The 14,870-nt window shown below is 38.3% G+C and overlaps 1 protein-coding gene across 6 annotated transcripts in view; it reads right to left on the bottom strand.

Moving 5' to 3' along the window:
- ECPAS (Ecm29 proteasome adaptor and scaffold) overlaps window positions 1-14,870 on the bottom strand; it is a 102,311-nt gene that overhangs the window by 37,994 nt on the left and 49,447 nt on the right. For all 6 annotated transcript variants that reach the window (XM_035016070.1, XM_035016068.1, XM_035016067.1 and 3 more), the window contains 11 exons: window positions 14,272-14,391; window positions 11,148-11,233; window positions 10,839-10,917; window positions 8,986-9,035; window positions 7,954-8,020; window positions 7,738-7,860; window positions 5,594-5,697; window positions 5,060-5,183; window positions 3,602-3,682; window positions 1,991-2,216; window positions 1,281-1,372 (listed from right to left, as the gene is read on the bottom strand). In XM_035016070.1, coding sequence (XP_034871961.1) covers window positions 1,281-1,372; window positions 1,991-2,216; window positions 3,602-3,682; window positions 5,060-5,183; window positions 5,594-5,697; window positions 7,738-7,860; window positions 7,954-8,020; window positions 8,986-9,035; window positions 10,839-10,917; window positions 11,148-11,233; window positions 14,272-14,391 — 1,152 coding nt within the window. The remainder of the gene's footprint in view (window positions 1-1,280; window positions 1,373-1,990; window positions 2,217-3,601; window positions 3,683-5,059; window positions 5,184-5,593; window positions 5,698-7,737; window positions 7,861-7,953; window positions 8,021-8,985; window positions 9,036-10,838; window positions 10,918-11,147; window positions 11,234-14,271; window positions 14,392-14,870) is intronic.

The following is a 14,870-nucleotide window of genomic DNA, read 5'->3' as shown; positions in this document are numbered from 1 at the left end:
GAACTGCATTATACAGCCCAAGAGGTATATGAAACTGTATGAGCCATACCTGTACTAAAAAGAACTTTTCGTTGTTTATGTGGAATTCAAATTTAACTGCGAATCTTGTTTTTTTTGTTTTTTTTTTTTTAAAGATTTTCATTTATTTATTTGACAGAGAGAGACACAGCGAGAGAGGGGAACACAAGCAGGGGGAGCGGGAGAGGGAGAAGCAGGCTTCCCGTGGAGCAGGGAGCCCGATGCGGGGCTCGATCCCAGGATCCCGGGATCATGACCTGAGCCAAAGGCAGATGCTTAATGGCTGAGCCACTCAGGCGCCCCGAGAATCTTGTATTTTTATTCGCTAAACCTGGCAAGGCTTTTGGTGTGACCATGAGACAGGAACACTCTCCTACATGGCTAGTGGGAGTGTAAATTGGTACCAGAGGATGTGGACTATCAATAAGAACTGCAGAAGTCTATGTCCTCAATTCCACTTCTGGGGAATCCATCTAAAAAACAGACTTCCTTATATTCAAAATGATGGACTGTTCATTGCAGCAGAGTGGAAGCAACCTAAATGACTATCAGTGAGGTTCTAGAATAAATCACGGCATAGTCATACAATGGAAAAAATGAAGCTGTTAAAGAGGATGTTCCCTCTCTAGTTCTACAGAATACCTCCACATTCTAATGTTAAGTGAAAGAGGTAAGGCACAAAACAGTGTGAGAAGTTAAATAACTTAATAAAATTATACTATATGTTAACTAACTAGAATTTAAATAAACACTTGAAACAATACAACTGTGGAAACTATGTACCTTTTGTGTAAAAGGAAGAAAAATTGAAAATGCTTATTTTTATTTGTGTGTATAGGCATAAATAAACTCTAGAAAGCACACCATAGAGAAATAAGTGATGACCTACATGTTTGTCAGGTGAGAGAGGAAGGGGCAGGAAGTTGAGAGATTTGGGTAGGTGGGAGAGAGTTACAGAAAGGAGATATTTTACATATATTTTATTTAAGCTACACAAATCTATTTTCTTAACTTTCGAAACAGAAAATACATATATATTTTTTTTACTTATATGATTCTCAATTCTTCTCTCACTCTCACCTAGATGGACTGTTGAGATACACTGACCTACCATGCTTCCCAGGAAGTGTCTGATAAAAAGAGTTTTCAAAACGACCCAAAGGCAGGAAAGGTCATAGGAACACTAGTAAGGAAGATGAAATTATAAGACTAAAGTGTAAAATATACAGAATCAAAGAGAAATATACATGCATAAGATGTACCTTTATCCATTCTGTTTTGTCTACAAATTTGGTAGCCAGTTTTTCTGGATACACGGAGACAGCTTCCAATAGACAGTACATGACTGGCAAACCTAAATAAGAAACAATTCAGAACCATTTTAGCTTTAAGAAAAGTGATAAACACACAGGGCTCACTAAATTCCTTTAAAGTATAAGCTACTGGGACACCTGGGTGGCTCAGTCGGTTAAGCGTCTGCCTTCAGCTCAGATCATGATCCCAGGGTCCTGGGATTGAGCCCCACATCAGGCTCCTAGCTTGGCAGGGAGCCTGCTTCTCCCTCTCCCTGCAGCTCCCCCTGCTTGTGCTCTCTCCCTCTCTCTCTGACAAATAAATAAAGTATAAGGCTACTGCTTTACGAAGCATTCCCCAGTTCTATGAAACAAAAACCAACATAAATACAGTATGTGATCCAAAACAGCAAATTTATAGACTACGTATCTATAAAAAGATGCTCTGTTCTTCGCACCCACTTCCAAAGTAAAAACATTATCTACTGTTAGCATTTCTTTCCGGGAAGAGTAAGAGTGTATCAAGGATGAATCAAGTAAGTTTGGAAACGAAGCAAAGACTCATGTTCAGTTACAGTAGTGAAGGGAGAAAATAATTTTGCTATAAATTCTCAGCTGAGTTTAAAATGAGATTTCTGCTTAAGTGCCTTAACTTCCTCCTCAGCAGCACGACCTCCTACCTCCAACACCTGCCAACAGCTGCTGAAGCAGGCCGATGTAGATCTGAACAGGGTGGGTTTCTCCACTCTTGGAAGAAGATGATGAGGATGTCGCCTGGCCGCCTGACAGCAAGGTCCGTATGTAGCGTCCAATGGCTGGGGCATGGTCCTGCATATCAGCCAGACTCTGGGAGGTGGGCACCACTCCCGCACTGTGCGCTAGGCACATGCGCAAGTACAGGACTATCTAAAAGCAGCAGGAAGAAGAATACCAGACAAGCTCCTCAAGAAATCAGTATGGGAGGGAACTCTTCAAAATGACAGTTTCCCATTTTCATTCCCCCACCCCCCCCTTCATAAAGCTGTTCAACAATCCTCACGAAAGCTGGAAAACATGACTCAGTACGTTAACTGAAATTACCATAATGGAGCACAACTTACATAACAAGCTTTTATAAATCCAGAGTGTTTTTAGTGGAGTTTAATGGAGTTAAAATGCAAACTCAACTTTTAAGGTCTAAACTAATAATTACAGGGACGCCTGGGTGGTTCAGCCAGTTAAAGCCTCTGACTCGTGATCTCAGCTCAGGTCATGATCTCATGGGTTGTGAGACAGCCCTGCGACTGGCTCCACGCTCAGCGGGGAGTCTGCTTGAGATTCTCGCCCTCTGCGCCTCCCCCACTCGCATGCTCGCACTCTTGCTCTAACAAATAAATAAATCTTTTTAAAGATTAAAAAAAAAAGTCTAAACAATTACAATAAAAATTGTTATTTTTGAAAGCTGGGGGGGAGGGGAGAGTGAGCAGAAACCTGGGGCAAATCATCTATTCCTGTGGAACTCCAGTTGTATTTAATCTCCACTAGCATAAGAATTTGAGAAAATGGGTTCAAATCATAAGAGTAGAGACAACACCATAAAAACTTCTGATATAGGGGCGCCTGGGTGGCTCAGTTGGTTAAGCGACTGCCTTCGGCTCAGGTCATGATCCTGGAGTCCCTGGATCGAGTCCCTGGATCGAGTCCCGCATTGGGCTCCCTGCTCAGCAGGGAGTCTGCTTCTCCCTCTGACCCTACCCCCTCTCATGCTCTCTCTGTATCTCATTCTCTCTCTCAAATAAATAAATAAAATCTTAAAAAAAAAAACAAAAAAACTTCTGATATAAACTGGCTACCCAAGGAGTCCTCCTGAAGCTCTTTCCTTGACAGCTAAAATAGGCAGCAATTCCACTGTGGGTATCTTACTCTGAACAAGATTACCTCTTGTCATTTAATTAGTGCAAGTCAATGACCTAAACAACAGATAATCCAAACAACCTCAACATAGCACTGGCTTTAAAATTCAAATCTAATTTGCTGTAAAATCACAATAGTAATCAATGCAGAGCACCCAATTCTTCCACAAAGAATCTCACAAATTTATCTCAGAGATAAATATATTTATAGACTCCACTACGAACTGAAATAATACCAATTACCCAACACTGTTTTTCTAATAAACAATCTGGTGAAGGACAATGACATCACAATATGGGTTTATCTAGAACACAAAAAAATTCAGACATCTCTTTGGGTGTGACATTATCTTTTAGAATGTTTAGAGAGAGCAAAATGGAAATAGGTCCAAGTCCTACCTCTCCAAAGGCTGCTGGGTTAAATGGAAGGACAGTAGTCCCAGTCATGTACTTAGCTGGAGTTTTCATTCGATGGGAAGCCTAATAAAAATAAGCCAAAAACAAACACAATTACTAAAACATGGAGCACGTGTGCCCTTCCTCAATTCAAAAATAACTGTATTTCTAACTACATTATTGTTTGCTACTGTTTTTTCCTAAATCAAAGCATTTTTCCATCAATCATGCTGATTTGCACATGTCCCTCAAACCCTAAATGATAGGTGTGGTGTCTTTTCTTCTTCCTGTTTTTACTGGCATATTTAAAAAGAATAAACCTGCTCAGGGCACCTGGGTGGTTCAGTCAGTTGAGCATCTGACTCTTGGTTTCGGCTCAGGTCATGACCTCTGGGTCGCAAAACTGAGCCCTGTGTCAGGCTCTGTGCTCAGCGGGGAGTCTGCTTGAGATTCTCTCTCCCTCTGCCCTTGCCCCTCACATGCGTGCACGCACTCTTTCTCTCAAATAAATAAATAAATCTTAAGAAAGAAAGAAAAAGAAAGAAAAGAAAAGAAAAGAAAGAAAGAAAGAAAGAAAGAAAGAAAGAAAGAAAGAAGGAAAGAAAGAAGGAAAGAAAGAAGGAAAGAAAGAAAGAAAGAAAGAAAGAAAGAAAGAAAGAAAGAAAGAAAGAAAGAAAGAAAGAAAAAAGAAGAAAGAAAGAAAAGAAGAAACCTGCTCCAAGCATCTACGAACAGTCACCTCAGGCCACTGCAGTCCAGTTACTTTCATTACTAATGGAGGCAGGAGGAAAAGATGAGCACAAAAACATCTTCTGACCACAAATATGACTGTGCCTCAGAGAAAAAAATCATGACTACTTAGTCCTGACCTCCAATTCCCTTAAGATGTCTATCTAAATAAAAAGCCAGGACCACCAGCATACTCAAAGAAACACTGACGTAAAAAGTGGGACAGGATCAGGACTGGGGGTCACGACAGCCAATACTCTTGTCTGATCCACCAGCAGACAGAACCACACACACACACACAAGGCTTGCAAAAGCAGACGTGATGTTCTCTTATGATCACAATGGAAAAAATCTGAACTGTTCCCTGAAGCATTCTTAAATTTATGGTTTCCAAATAATATCCTTAAAAATACAAAAAAAAAAAAAAAAAGAAAGATATTTTTAAGCATGTCATACCAAGGAGAAAATTTTTAAACCCAGGCAAAATGTTGACAAGCATAAAAGGAATTTAAGTAATTCAGATTGGGGCAAAACAGATCAATTTTGAGAATTACATTTTTCTCTTCATTTTGTATTTTCGTCCTCTCATTGTAAATATTAACATTGTTAGAAACCTTACTAATATTCAACATTTAGTGATAACATTTTAAATGTGTCACCTAAAAAAATACATGTTTATTTTCATGATTCATTATATGACCCCAACTAACTATCTGAAGTTAAATGCCATACCTTTTCGTGAATATAATACACCATTTCCGGGAAAGAAGGCATCTGCTTAGAAGCACTTTCTTTTCTGTTTCTACCAGGAAGACACCTTAATACTCGCTGTGCTTCTCCATGAACTTCTTCCCGTCTTACAGAAAGACAAATAGGAATAAAATATAAATTGCAATGACAGAATGATCATGTGATGATTAAGAACAGTCATTTTATTTGACAACTGGGGATCTGAGAAAATGTCTTAAATATATTCTTGGCTATCTAAGCAAAGAGTCATAAAATACATTTTAAGAAACTACTTCTTTGTGGAAATTTCTTGAAATTTGAAGAGTTACGTGGCTTGCATCTTTTAAGTTTACCCACAGAAAAAAAAGAAGATAGGGTATAACTACAGGTCTGTATCATATCAAGGGCCATATTTTTAACTCTTTAATAAACTGCTTCCAAATTCCATAGAGCAATACTGAAAACAATATAAATTTTAGTAATTCTCAAATAATTTAAAATGAACCCAAATTCAAATTAACACCTTTTGAAACTTACGGATCTCCTGCAGCTAGTAAGAGCAAATATCTGGAAGGTATATGATCTGAGGGAAACACCGTGCTAGCAAATTTCACAGCCACCTGTCGAACTTGAACTTCAGGCTATTTAACACATAAATACACGCACACACAAACACGTAACAGATTTTAAAAAAAGAAGAAGAAAGAAGAATCCAATTACCAACAGCTCATTCCAGTCAAGATAAGTCATCTTAATTGTAAACAATTAAAAATGAAGTTTTTTTAATAACTATATCTAAGTAAATAAAATGAAGACAAATCATTTGTTGAAAATCTTTAATCAAGTTGTTTAAAAGTCTTTTGGACAGCGGCATCCCTTAAAAGTACTTTTATGAGCTAAAAAAGGACCCTCCAAGTAAAGCAGGAAGACCCACAAAGACCATAGCCAGAGAATGTCCCTGTACACGCACATCCTCCGCCCAACTTTGGGACCACGGTCACTGTGAACAGTTTTCTCGCCGTCATCTCTGCTTCCCCAACCCTCAAACTGTCAGTCACATGAATGAAATTAAGATATTTGGCAGGGAACACAAACAGAGGTTACTTGGAATCTCTATAAATGTGAAGCAAATTCGTCTCCAAGTTTTTCAGATTAGCTTTAGTTAAAACTGACTCCGAAGGAGTTTCAACTACATGAATATATTCAATTCACCTAAACAGAATAATGAACAAATCTACGAATACAAAGTTCAATGAGAGAAGCAGCTGAAGAACCTTTATTCTGAAAAGCCTTATTCTCATGTACCTTTCCCCCCAGGTCATTCTCCTAGTCACAAACCTAACATAGTGAGATGAGAGTGATATTAAGAAACAGATAATGGTCCTATTCATTCAGGTATTCTTGCTCTTTAAGCATTCCTTGAGCTACAATCAAGAGCAGTGATACTAAGGACTAGTTCGTATGATTTAGCCTAGAGTCTGGTTGCTTTAAATGTAGTCTGAGAAAAGAACACCAACTAGCTTCGGTTTAGTAACATTGCTGCATGATTTGATCTGCATACGTATAACCAGAACCCACATGCATTATACATGCATCATACATCCTTATACGATTACCTAGGGAAAGATTTAAGTGTTCTATTCTAATGAGCTTCCAAATAAGCCCATACTTCTTTGTCCACAATATAGGACTATGAACCATGTACAAGAGCATCCGACAGTGGAACTCAATATACAGTAATGTTCCTGAGTGTACATAATAATCCTGTCACATTTCAATAGAAACCAGATACCTTTCTGAACCTTTAGTAATTCCCTCGATAGCAATGTATTAAATATGCCAGACAAATTTCAGTAAGACACAATATATATTAATCACACCAATACTTTTTGACATCATTCCCTCTTCCAATCTCCCTCTTTCTACTCCTAGAAATGGAGGACAAAGAACTGACTATAGCAAGTCCATATTATTTTATATTGTATACTATATATTACATATACATATGTGTATATATAGATACTCAAAATTTCCTATAAAATCCCATGACAGCCAAATAAAGAGGACTAGAAGGAAGAAGACTATGTATGATAGTACTGGCTTACTTCCTACAGACTCGATTTTAAGGTATAAAATTTGTCTTTCTTTCCTTCTGCTTTTCCCCCAGTGTTGGCTATAGAACTCCATCCCAAAGGACTGTAGTGTTCAGCTACCAAGTAAGACAAAAGACTTCCAACTTGGAGGACACGACATCAAGAACAGTTTCCCAACATGAAAGGCTTTAAACATAAAACCTCTGAGAATATCACCACTCCTTCTCCCCTAAAATCAGATTCCCATCATGAAGAATTAAAAATCAATCAGAAATCACAGTCCTGGGCCGCCTGGGTGGCTCAGTTGTTAAGCACCTACCTTCGGCTCAGGTCACGATCCCAGCGTCCTGGGATCAAGTCCCACATCGGGCTCCCTGCTCAGCAGCAGGGAGTCTGCTTTTCCCTCTGCCCTCCCTCTGCCGCTCTCTCAAATAAATAAAATCTTTAAAAATAATAAATCACAGTCCAAGTGAAAGCAAATATTCTTCTTAATTGTCAAGAACATTAAGGAAAAAAAGCAATTCCAATTCTGTTCTTAAAAATGTACACTGTATCACCAATCATTGCAGTTCACATAGCTGGACCTACCTTTATTAAGTACGAAGCCACAAGTGCCTCCATGAGAGTTCGCTGTGCTCCCTCCAAAGTACTATAAGCTCCCACCATCATAGACAATGCTTCTTGAATAGCAAGCCGAGTCTCAGGCTCTTCCTATAAATATAATAAAAATAGCGTTTCCCTCCCTGTCGGGTTTCCAGGTCGGCATCCAAGCAGAAAGCATAAACTTGCTGGGTGTTTCCCTACCTTACAAAGGGCTTCAAAAAGCTGCTGCACAAGAGCTATATCCTTGGTGAATAAATGGGGCATTCGACTGTAAGAGAATACAAGACCATTATTACGATCATCAATTTCCACGAGGTTAGAAGAAAATGTAACTCAACACAAATTTTCTTGAAATGCATTTTCATCTCTAAACATAATGTCGACATCATTAGATTACCTCCCCAAAGAGCCAAATATTGTTAAAAGTAAATACTTAGTTCTTCAACTGTCTAATATAAGTAACCCATGATTAAAATACATACTATCCAGATAGAGCCTTTATAAGATTCCATGCATTCAGTTAACATTTCTGATTTTAACATAAGAAAAATAGACAATTAAGACCAAACTGCTACTTAAACTAAAGGCTATTGTGTAAGCGCTGTATCAGGTGACTGAGGGTAGCTTTCCTCTGAACCCCAAGGATCCTTTCCCTGCAGACAGAAGAGCAAGACCCAGTCCACACAGGCCAGTAAGGGCCCTGCACCACGCTGGCAGCACCACATGGTGCCACAGTCTCCCTGCTCTGAAATATAGGGAAGGAAGAGGAAACCAGGAGGAAGTGGAATGAGGAAATCATACCAGAAGCAGAAGAAAAAAAATCCACCTCTGGAAACGGGCCACCCAGAATCATAATATACCACTATCAGGAAAGAGAGTCAAGAGCTAAACCTTGATGACTGTGGTTATAAAGACTAGTGGTAAGCAGCCACAAGAACACTTAAGGTCAATCAAATGTCTCCAGGGTGCAAGAAAAAGTAACCCGTTAAGACACAATCCAGTTCAAAATCTCATTTCAAGACTACCATTTAATATGGAAACATATCTATCTTCAAATGGAATGTCTCACATCATTTTCCCTCTACAAGGAAAACATTCCTAAACAACCCATGGCCATTAAATACATTTCCTTTCAAAATCACAACCAATTTATTCTCCATCCATTATTAAATGCCACATAATTTTTCTTAGTTTACCAACAGGGTATCTCTCACTGAAGAAGAGTTTACTCACCTGGAGAGTTTTCCAACAGCTGAATATGCCATTGACAGTAGCTTAGGGTCCTTGAAATTAAGAAAAAAAAAAAAAAAGAACAAAAAACAGACAAAACAAAAAATACAGTAAACGGCAAAACCTTTTTGCTGCAATTACATGCATTATTTTACTCCTTGTTAAACCTGGTCTCACTCTGCCTAACTACATGATATTAGCATCTAACAAAACAAACAAACAAAAAAAAGTCCAAACCCAGAATCATCACACTACTAAAAGGAAAAACAAAACAAAACTTTGTATCCCCAACTCACTCCAAAAGGAAAATACAGAGGCCATATATGAAAGGGTTCTCTCAGCTGGTGCTAAGTTCAGGATATTTTCAACACTATGTACCCTGTAAACACCAACGCACTGGGAAAACAGCTTAACTTATCAGAAAATTCACCACTGGTCGCACAGACTAGGATCCTCCATCTCTCCCCCCAAAACTGCAGTAAACTGGGGAACGATTACCTAAAACTCTGCATGATAATAAAGAGCTTCCCCTCATATCTTCCATTATAAAAAATGAAAGGGATCATAGTCATCAAGTGAGTGAGGTTCCCTCCTCAGACAGACAGAATTTTATATTGTTTTATGAAAACCAATAGTCTGATTACTCAGAAAAAAAGGAACACCTCTGTGAGTTGAAGTTTATACAATTAACATAGGACTCACTCTTCCACACCTCGATGGACACACTTACAGATTCATCTGTTGGGAAGTTCTGCAGGTACCTCCAGGAGGTACAGAGATTAGGGACCTATGGTTTATCTGGCCTCTCGAATTTATTTTTAAATATACAGATTCTCCCTAAAAGCCCAAAAGCATTTTTATTTCTACCAACCATCCCAAGCATCAGACTATGTATGCCATTAAAAAAACTCTGAAAGGTTCCCTAGGCCTCAAAAACCTTGCAAGCACTATTCAGTAAAGGATAGGAGAGCCAGGCCTACCACTGCTCCCAAAGGAACTGTACAGGAATGAACAGCTTTTCCCTAATAATAATACCTACTAAAGGGCATTCGATGTGCTGAACAATTTTTGTGTATAATCTCATTTAATCTTCACAATAATCCAACGAAGAGGTATTATTTTCATTTTTCTAATAAAGAACAGAACTCCAAAGAATTTAAGCAACTCATCAAAGAACAAAACTAGGATTCAAACTCAATTTTAACTCCAACTGGCAGAATGTTAATTACTATACAACTGCAAACATGCATTCATGTTTAGTTAAGACTTAGGAAAATAATGCTAACTAGAGTTCTTGAAATACTACTTTCTTTAACAAATTCACCTGAACTAATGAAGATGGTAAGAGTGACACAGCAAGGACAAAGGGGATTCCAAAGAATCCTCATCCCACTTAGCTTAAGGAATCAAAAACTTACTGAATGCATGTTTTTATAGAATTTTGAACTGGTAAAAACTCAGCCCTTAAGAATTAACACTATTTCTAAATATAAGCAAATCCAAATAAACATCCATATGGAAACAAATCATAAAATAAAATTTAATGCTTTCCATTCCATTTTTGCACAGTGCCTAAAAGCAGAATAAAATGCAGTTGCTTTAAAAGATGTTATTTAAAGAAGCAATAAGACCCCTCGAAATTCGTACTGTATTTTTAACACTTAATTCCAAAAACAAAAAAGCAAAAGATGGCAGTAATTTCTGAAATTCACACCACTTCAAGTAAAAAGATTAAGAAATGATGGAACAATAGCAAACTGTAACTAACTAAACAAACATGCAGACCAGAAAGATTGGTAACAGAAAATATTTTAAAATATAAAATGTTAACAGTGTTTAAAAGACAAGTCACTTACTTCTTTATATTCATTGATTAGCTTGGTGAGGCCATTCAAAAGCATTGGACCTAATGGCTTAATCTTGATTTCTGGACAACTTTAAAAAAATAGCACACATACACAAAAGCAAGATAAGAATCTCATTATTAGCGTATCTTTTCAGATGATGACTTAAAATAATTAGAGACACAACTGAAATAACCTATTAAAACCTAAAATTTTTTTAAGATGAGCAAACATGGTTTCTTTCTGGGTAAGAAAGAAATACTTGAATCATTTGATCACTCCAACAGCTTGAAATTTTACAAATAGTTCAAAAAAACTTACGTTATACAAATATGATGCACAAACTGCAGCGATAATGTTCTCAATTTTGAATTTGTATTTGTACCAAAAAGTCCATCATATACCACCTATGAAAAAGAGACAATGTCAAGAACACCAATTAATAATAGCAATTTGCTATTCTCAGATATTAGTCAGGATTCAACAGCAGATGTTGTGCACTACCCCTTGTTATTCAAACACAGTTCTTTTTAATACAGATAATCATCTTAGCTGACCAACTTAGGAAGCCGTCAGTAACTCCAATCAGGAGTCTGTGGAATAACGAACACAGTGGTTGATCTTGACAGTCTGCAAAACTTGTGGATCTACCACCAGAAAGCAACAGAGTTCACAGTGGGCCCTCAGTCTGCCACTCCACATCACACAGGGGACATGAGCAGATAAAGCCACTCTGGTCCCTTAATTACATGTAGTCAGTCATTCCAAACAAATTGTAATAAAAGCTTCATGGAAAATGTCAAGATTAAAGCATTCATTCTACAAGCGTAGAATACAGGTACTCCATGTATGGTGTAGTCATGCCTAGGTGGCAACAGATCACACAGGTGAGTCCTGTACAGCATCTAGAAGGTTCAGACATTAGACAGCAATGTCAAAGAAATCTAAATTCCTCAAATTCCCACTTTCTATGGGATGGATAGTCTTACACTTAGAAAAAAAAAATCTCCTTACATTGGTTCCTAAAATGACTAGCAGTATTCTGATCTTACTTAACAAGGGCATGTGACTGAACAGGACTGAGCTCTGCTGGGTAACCAACACTAGCCAGGTACTGTGAGACACAAAGAGACAAGCATTGCTCCCAAGGCACTCGATCTGCTTGAGGGATCAAAATGTACATACATTAAAAATGATACAGGACAATATATAATCACATGCTACCTTATCTGGAAAAGACTTCTAGAAAATTTATCTGATAATGCTAAATTATACAGAATAATATGGTAAGATAAAAGAAGCAAAAGAATCAGAATACTAATGTTTTATCAGAAAAAATAAAATTCACTGTGCACATATTATACACGAAGAATTATGCTGGGTACTTTCATACGTTCAAAATCAGGGTGAGGTACTATGTGCCTCGTTAAAGCCATTGGTATCAGGAAAGAAGAGGCTCATCTGAATGATGCCCTGAAGGATTTCTATGATTGACAGGTGGAGAAGAGAGGGGGCAGGGCCAATTATGTAGGAGAACAGTAATGCAATCATTAAAAATGGGACTAGAAAGAAGAATGTGTGTGAGGGACAGTGAGTTTGTCTTTGAATACACCAAGTTTCAGCCAGATTTATTTGGAAAACATATAAATAACTACAAATAAAGTACACACAGGATGTCTATGAATATTTTGTCACAAAATTCTAGCTGCTCGTGGCGCCTGGGTGGCTCAGTCGTTAAATGTCTGCCTTCGGCTCAGGTCATGATCCCAGAGTCCTGGGATCGAGCCCCGCATCGGGCTCCCTGCTCTGCGGGAAGCCTGCTTCTCCCTCTCCCACACCCCCCTGCTTGTGTTCTCTCTCTCGCTGTGTATCTCTCTCTGTCAAATAAATAAACAAAATCTTTAAAAAAATTAAAAAAAAAAAATTCTAGCTGCTTCTCATGTAATGTAGCGTTACTACAACCAAAGTTTCTGAACCAAAATTATCAAGACACTATCCAGGAAACAGTGCTTGCAAACACCAATTATAAAACACCAATTATGAAAAAGAATGACAGAAGCTCTGGGATAATTTTACATTTATGAGACACAGAGAATACTTTAAAGTCATCAAATATTAGAGTGCCAGATAGGGGGAATAAAAGTTTTATCATCGACGGGGAGGAAGTAGCCACTTCAACAAAATAAGCCTTAAGAGGGAGAGATGCTAAGACTGAAGTCTAGGCCCTCCATACAGTGAGCACGATGGCAAGTGTTCTCACTTTGGGACTGAAAAACGAGAGCGGCAGGAAGTGGGAACATTACCGATGGGAGGCGACAGACTGGAGGGAATCCTGAAACAGGAGTAGATGTTGACCAGGCTAAAAGGGGAACGGGGCGGGGGGGGGGGGGGCTCTGGCTGGCAGAGGGAACATCATGAGCGGAGACACGGAGCCGTGAAAACAGCGTCTTTAAAGAGGAACAATCTTCTGTTGGAGCATAAGGTACAGGGCAAGGGGGAGGTGAGACAGGAGACCAGAAGAGAGAAAACTGCTACCCCGTCAGCAGATAACTCGGAACGTGGTAACTGAATGAGTACCAGCCACTGTGCTCTCAATTTTCTACGACCCCATTCCGTCTTCAAAACCTTGCTACGAGTAAGCTGCTGTTATTACACCCATTTTACAGATTCAAAAAAGAATTTCTTAAGAAAAACAGGAAAAAAAAAAGAAAGAAAGAAAGAAAGAAAAACAGAAAAAACCCTGAGGCTTATTTAGGATCTACAGCAAATAACTGATGACAAAATTTTACTCCAATCTATCTGCTACCTGAGCTGAGCTGGTCACCACTTGGGCAAAAAAGGTAGGAGCTTTTGCAGAGGGACTCGTGTCCTGTACCAACAGAGTACAAGGATTTCCAACTGCAACAAAAACTCTGGTGGCAACAGAGAAAACAGGCTGACTGTCTTTCAGATGAGATGAAGGGAAACAAGCTAGATTACTGTGATGGCCAAAGTGAGAAGGCACAGTCCCAATTAACACCAGCATTAGCTGGAGGGAGATGAAGCTCTTAAGGAGGCAGAATCAAGAGAATATGGCCACTGCTGTTACGCAGGGGTTCAGTTAAGGATGACGCTTGATAACTGAATTTTTCCACTTAACTGACCACCAGAAACTTGGTTGCCTAAGACAAACATTTTTCGAGAAAAGCCGCCCAGAAAAGCACTAGTTTGAAAGGACAGTCACCATACATTTGAGTGTTAACTATATACAGTATGTACTCTATAACAAAAAATTTTTTAACCATGTCTGCAGCTAAACCTGAGATAGAAAAAAAAGATGGAATCTCATTAGACTTGTTACGAACATCAACATACCTCCCGAATATGCGTTAATGCAGTTCTTTCTGTAATTAGACAGACATAAAAGTTGTAAACAGGCCATTTTTCTCTGGAAAGAATGAATTACCTGGATGTTAGCTGGGAACGTTTCTGCAGCTTGTCTAGAACGAAGGAGATGGGGGACAATCTTTAACTTAACCCTTGTACTGACGGGGTCCCTCTTCAGCTCTGGTTTCAGAACTGCTCCCTGTTAAAAATATGTTTAATTATAACTCAGCAGTTCAAAATTACTACTCACTGAAAACAGTCATGAGAAATCATAAAATCAGTGGTCTCTCAATCTTTTGTTTCAAGATTCCTTTACACTCTTACAAACTACTGAACCCTCCAAAGAGCTTTTGCTATACTGGAATACCTATCAATATTTGCTAAATTAGAAATTAAAATTGAGAAATTTTTAAATATTCATTTAAAATTATAATAATAAATCCATTATACATTTTCATAAATAACGTATTTTTAAGAAGATTAACTATATTTTCCCAAACAAAAAACTGTACTGAGTGGCACTGTTTCACGTTTTCTCTAAGTATCTTAATTGTCCACCTTGACAGAAGAGAGTTGGATTCTTTTCTCTTCTGCCTTCAATCTGTTCTGGTATGTTGTTCTGGTTAAATTACATTAAAAAAAAACAACAACAACTGGCACTGGTTGTGGCCAAAAGAA

The sequence above is a fragment of the Mirounga leonina genome, unplaced genomic scaffold (assembly GCF_011800145.1).
Source record: "Mirounga leonina isolate KUSES-001 unplaced genomic scaffold, KU_Mleo_1.0 Mir_170, whole genome shotgun sequence".
NCBI classification, from domain to species: Eukaryota; Metazoa; Chordata; class Mammalia; order Carnivora; family Phocidae; genus Mirounga; species Mirounga leonina.
This window is presented reverse-complemented; position numbering and strand designations above follow the sequence as displayed.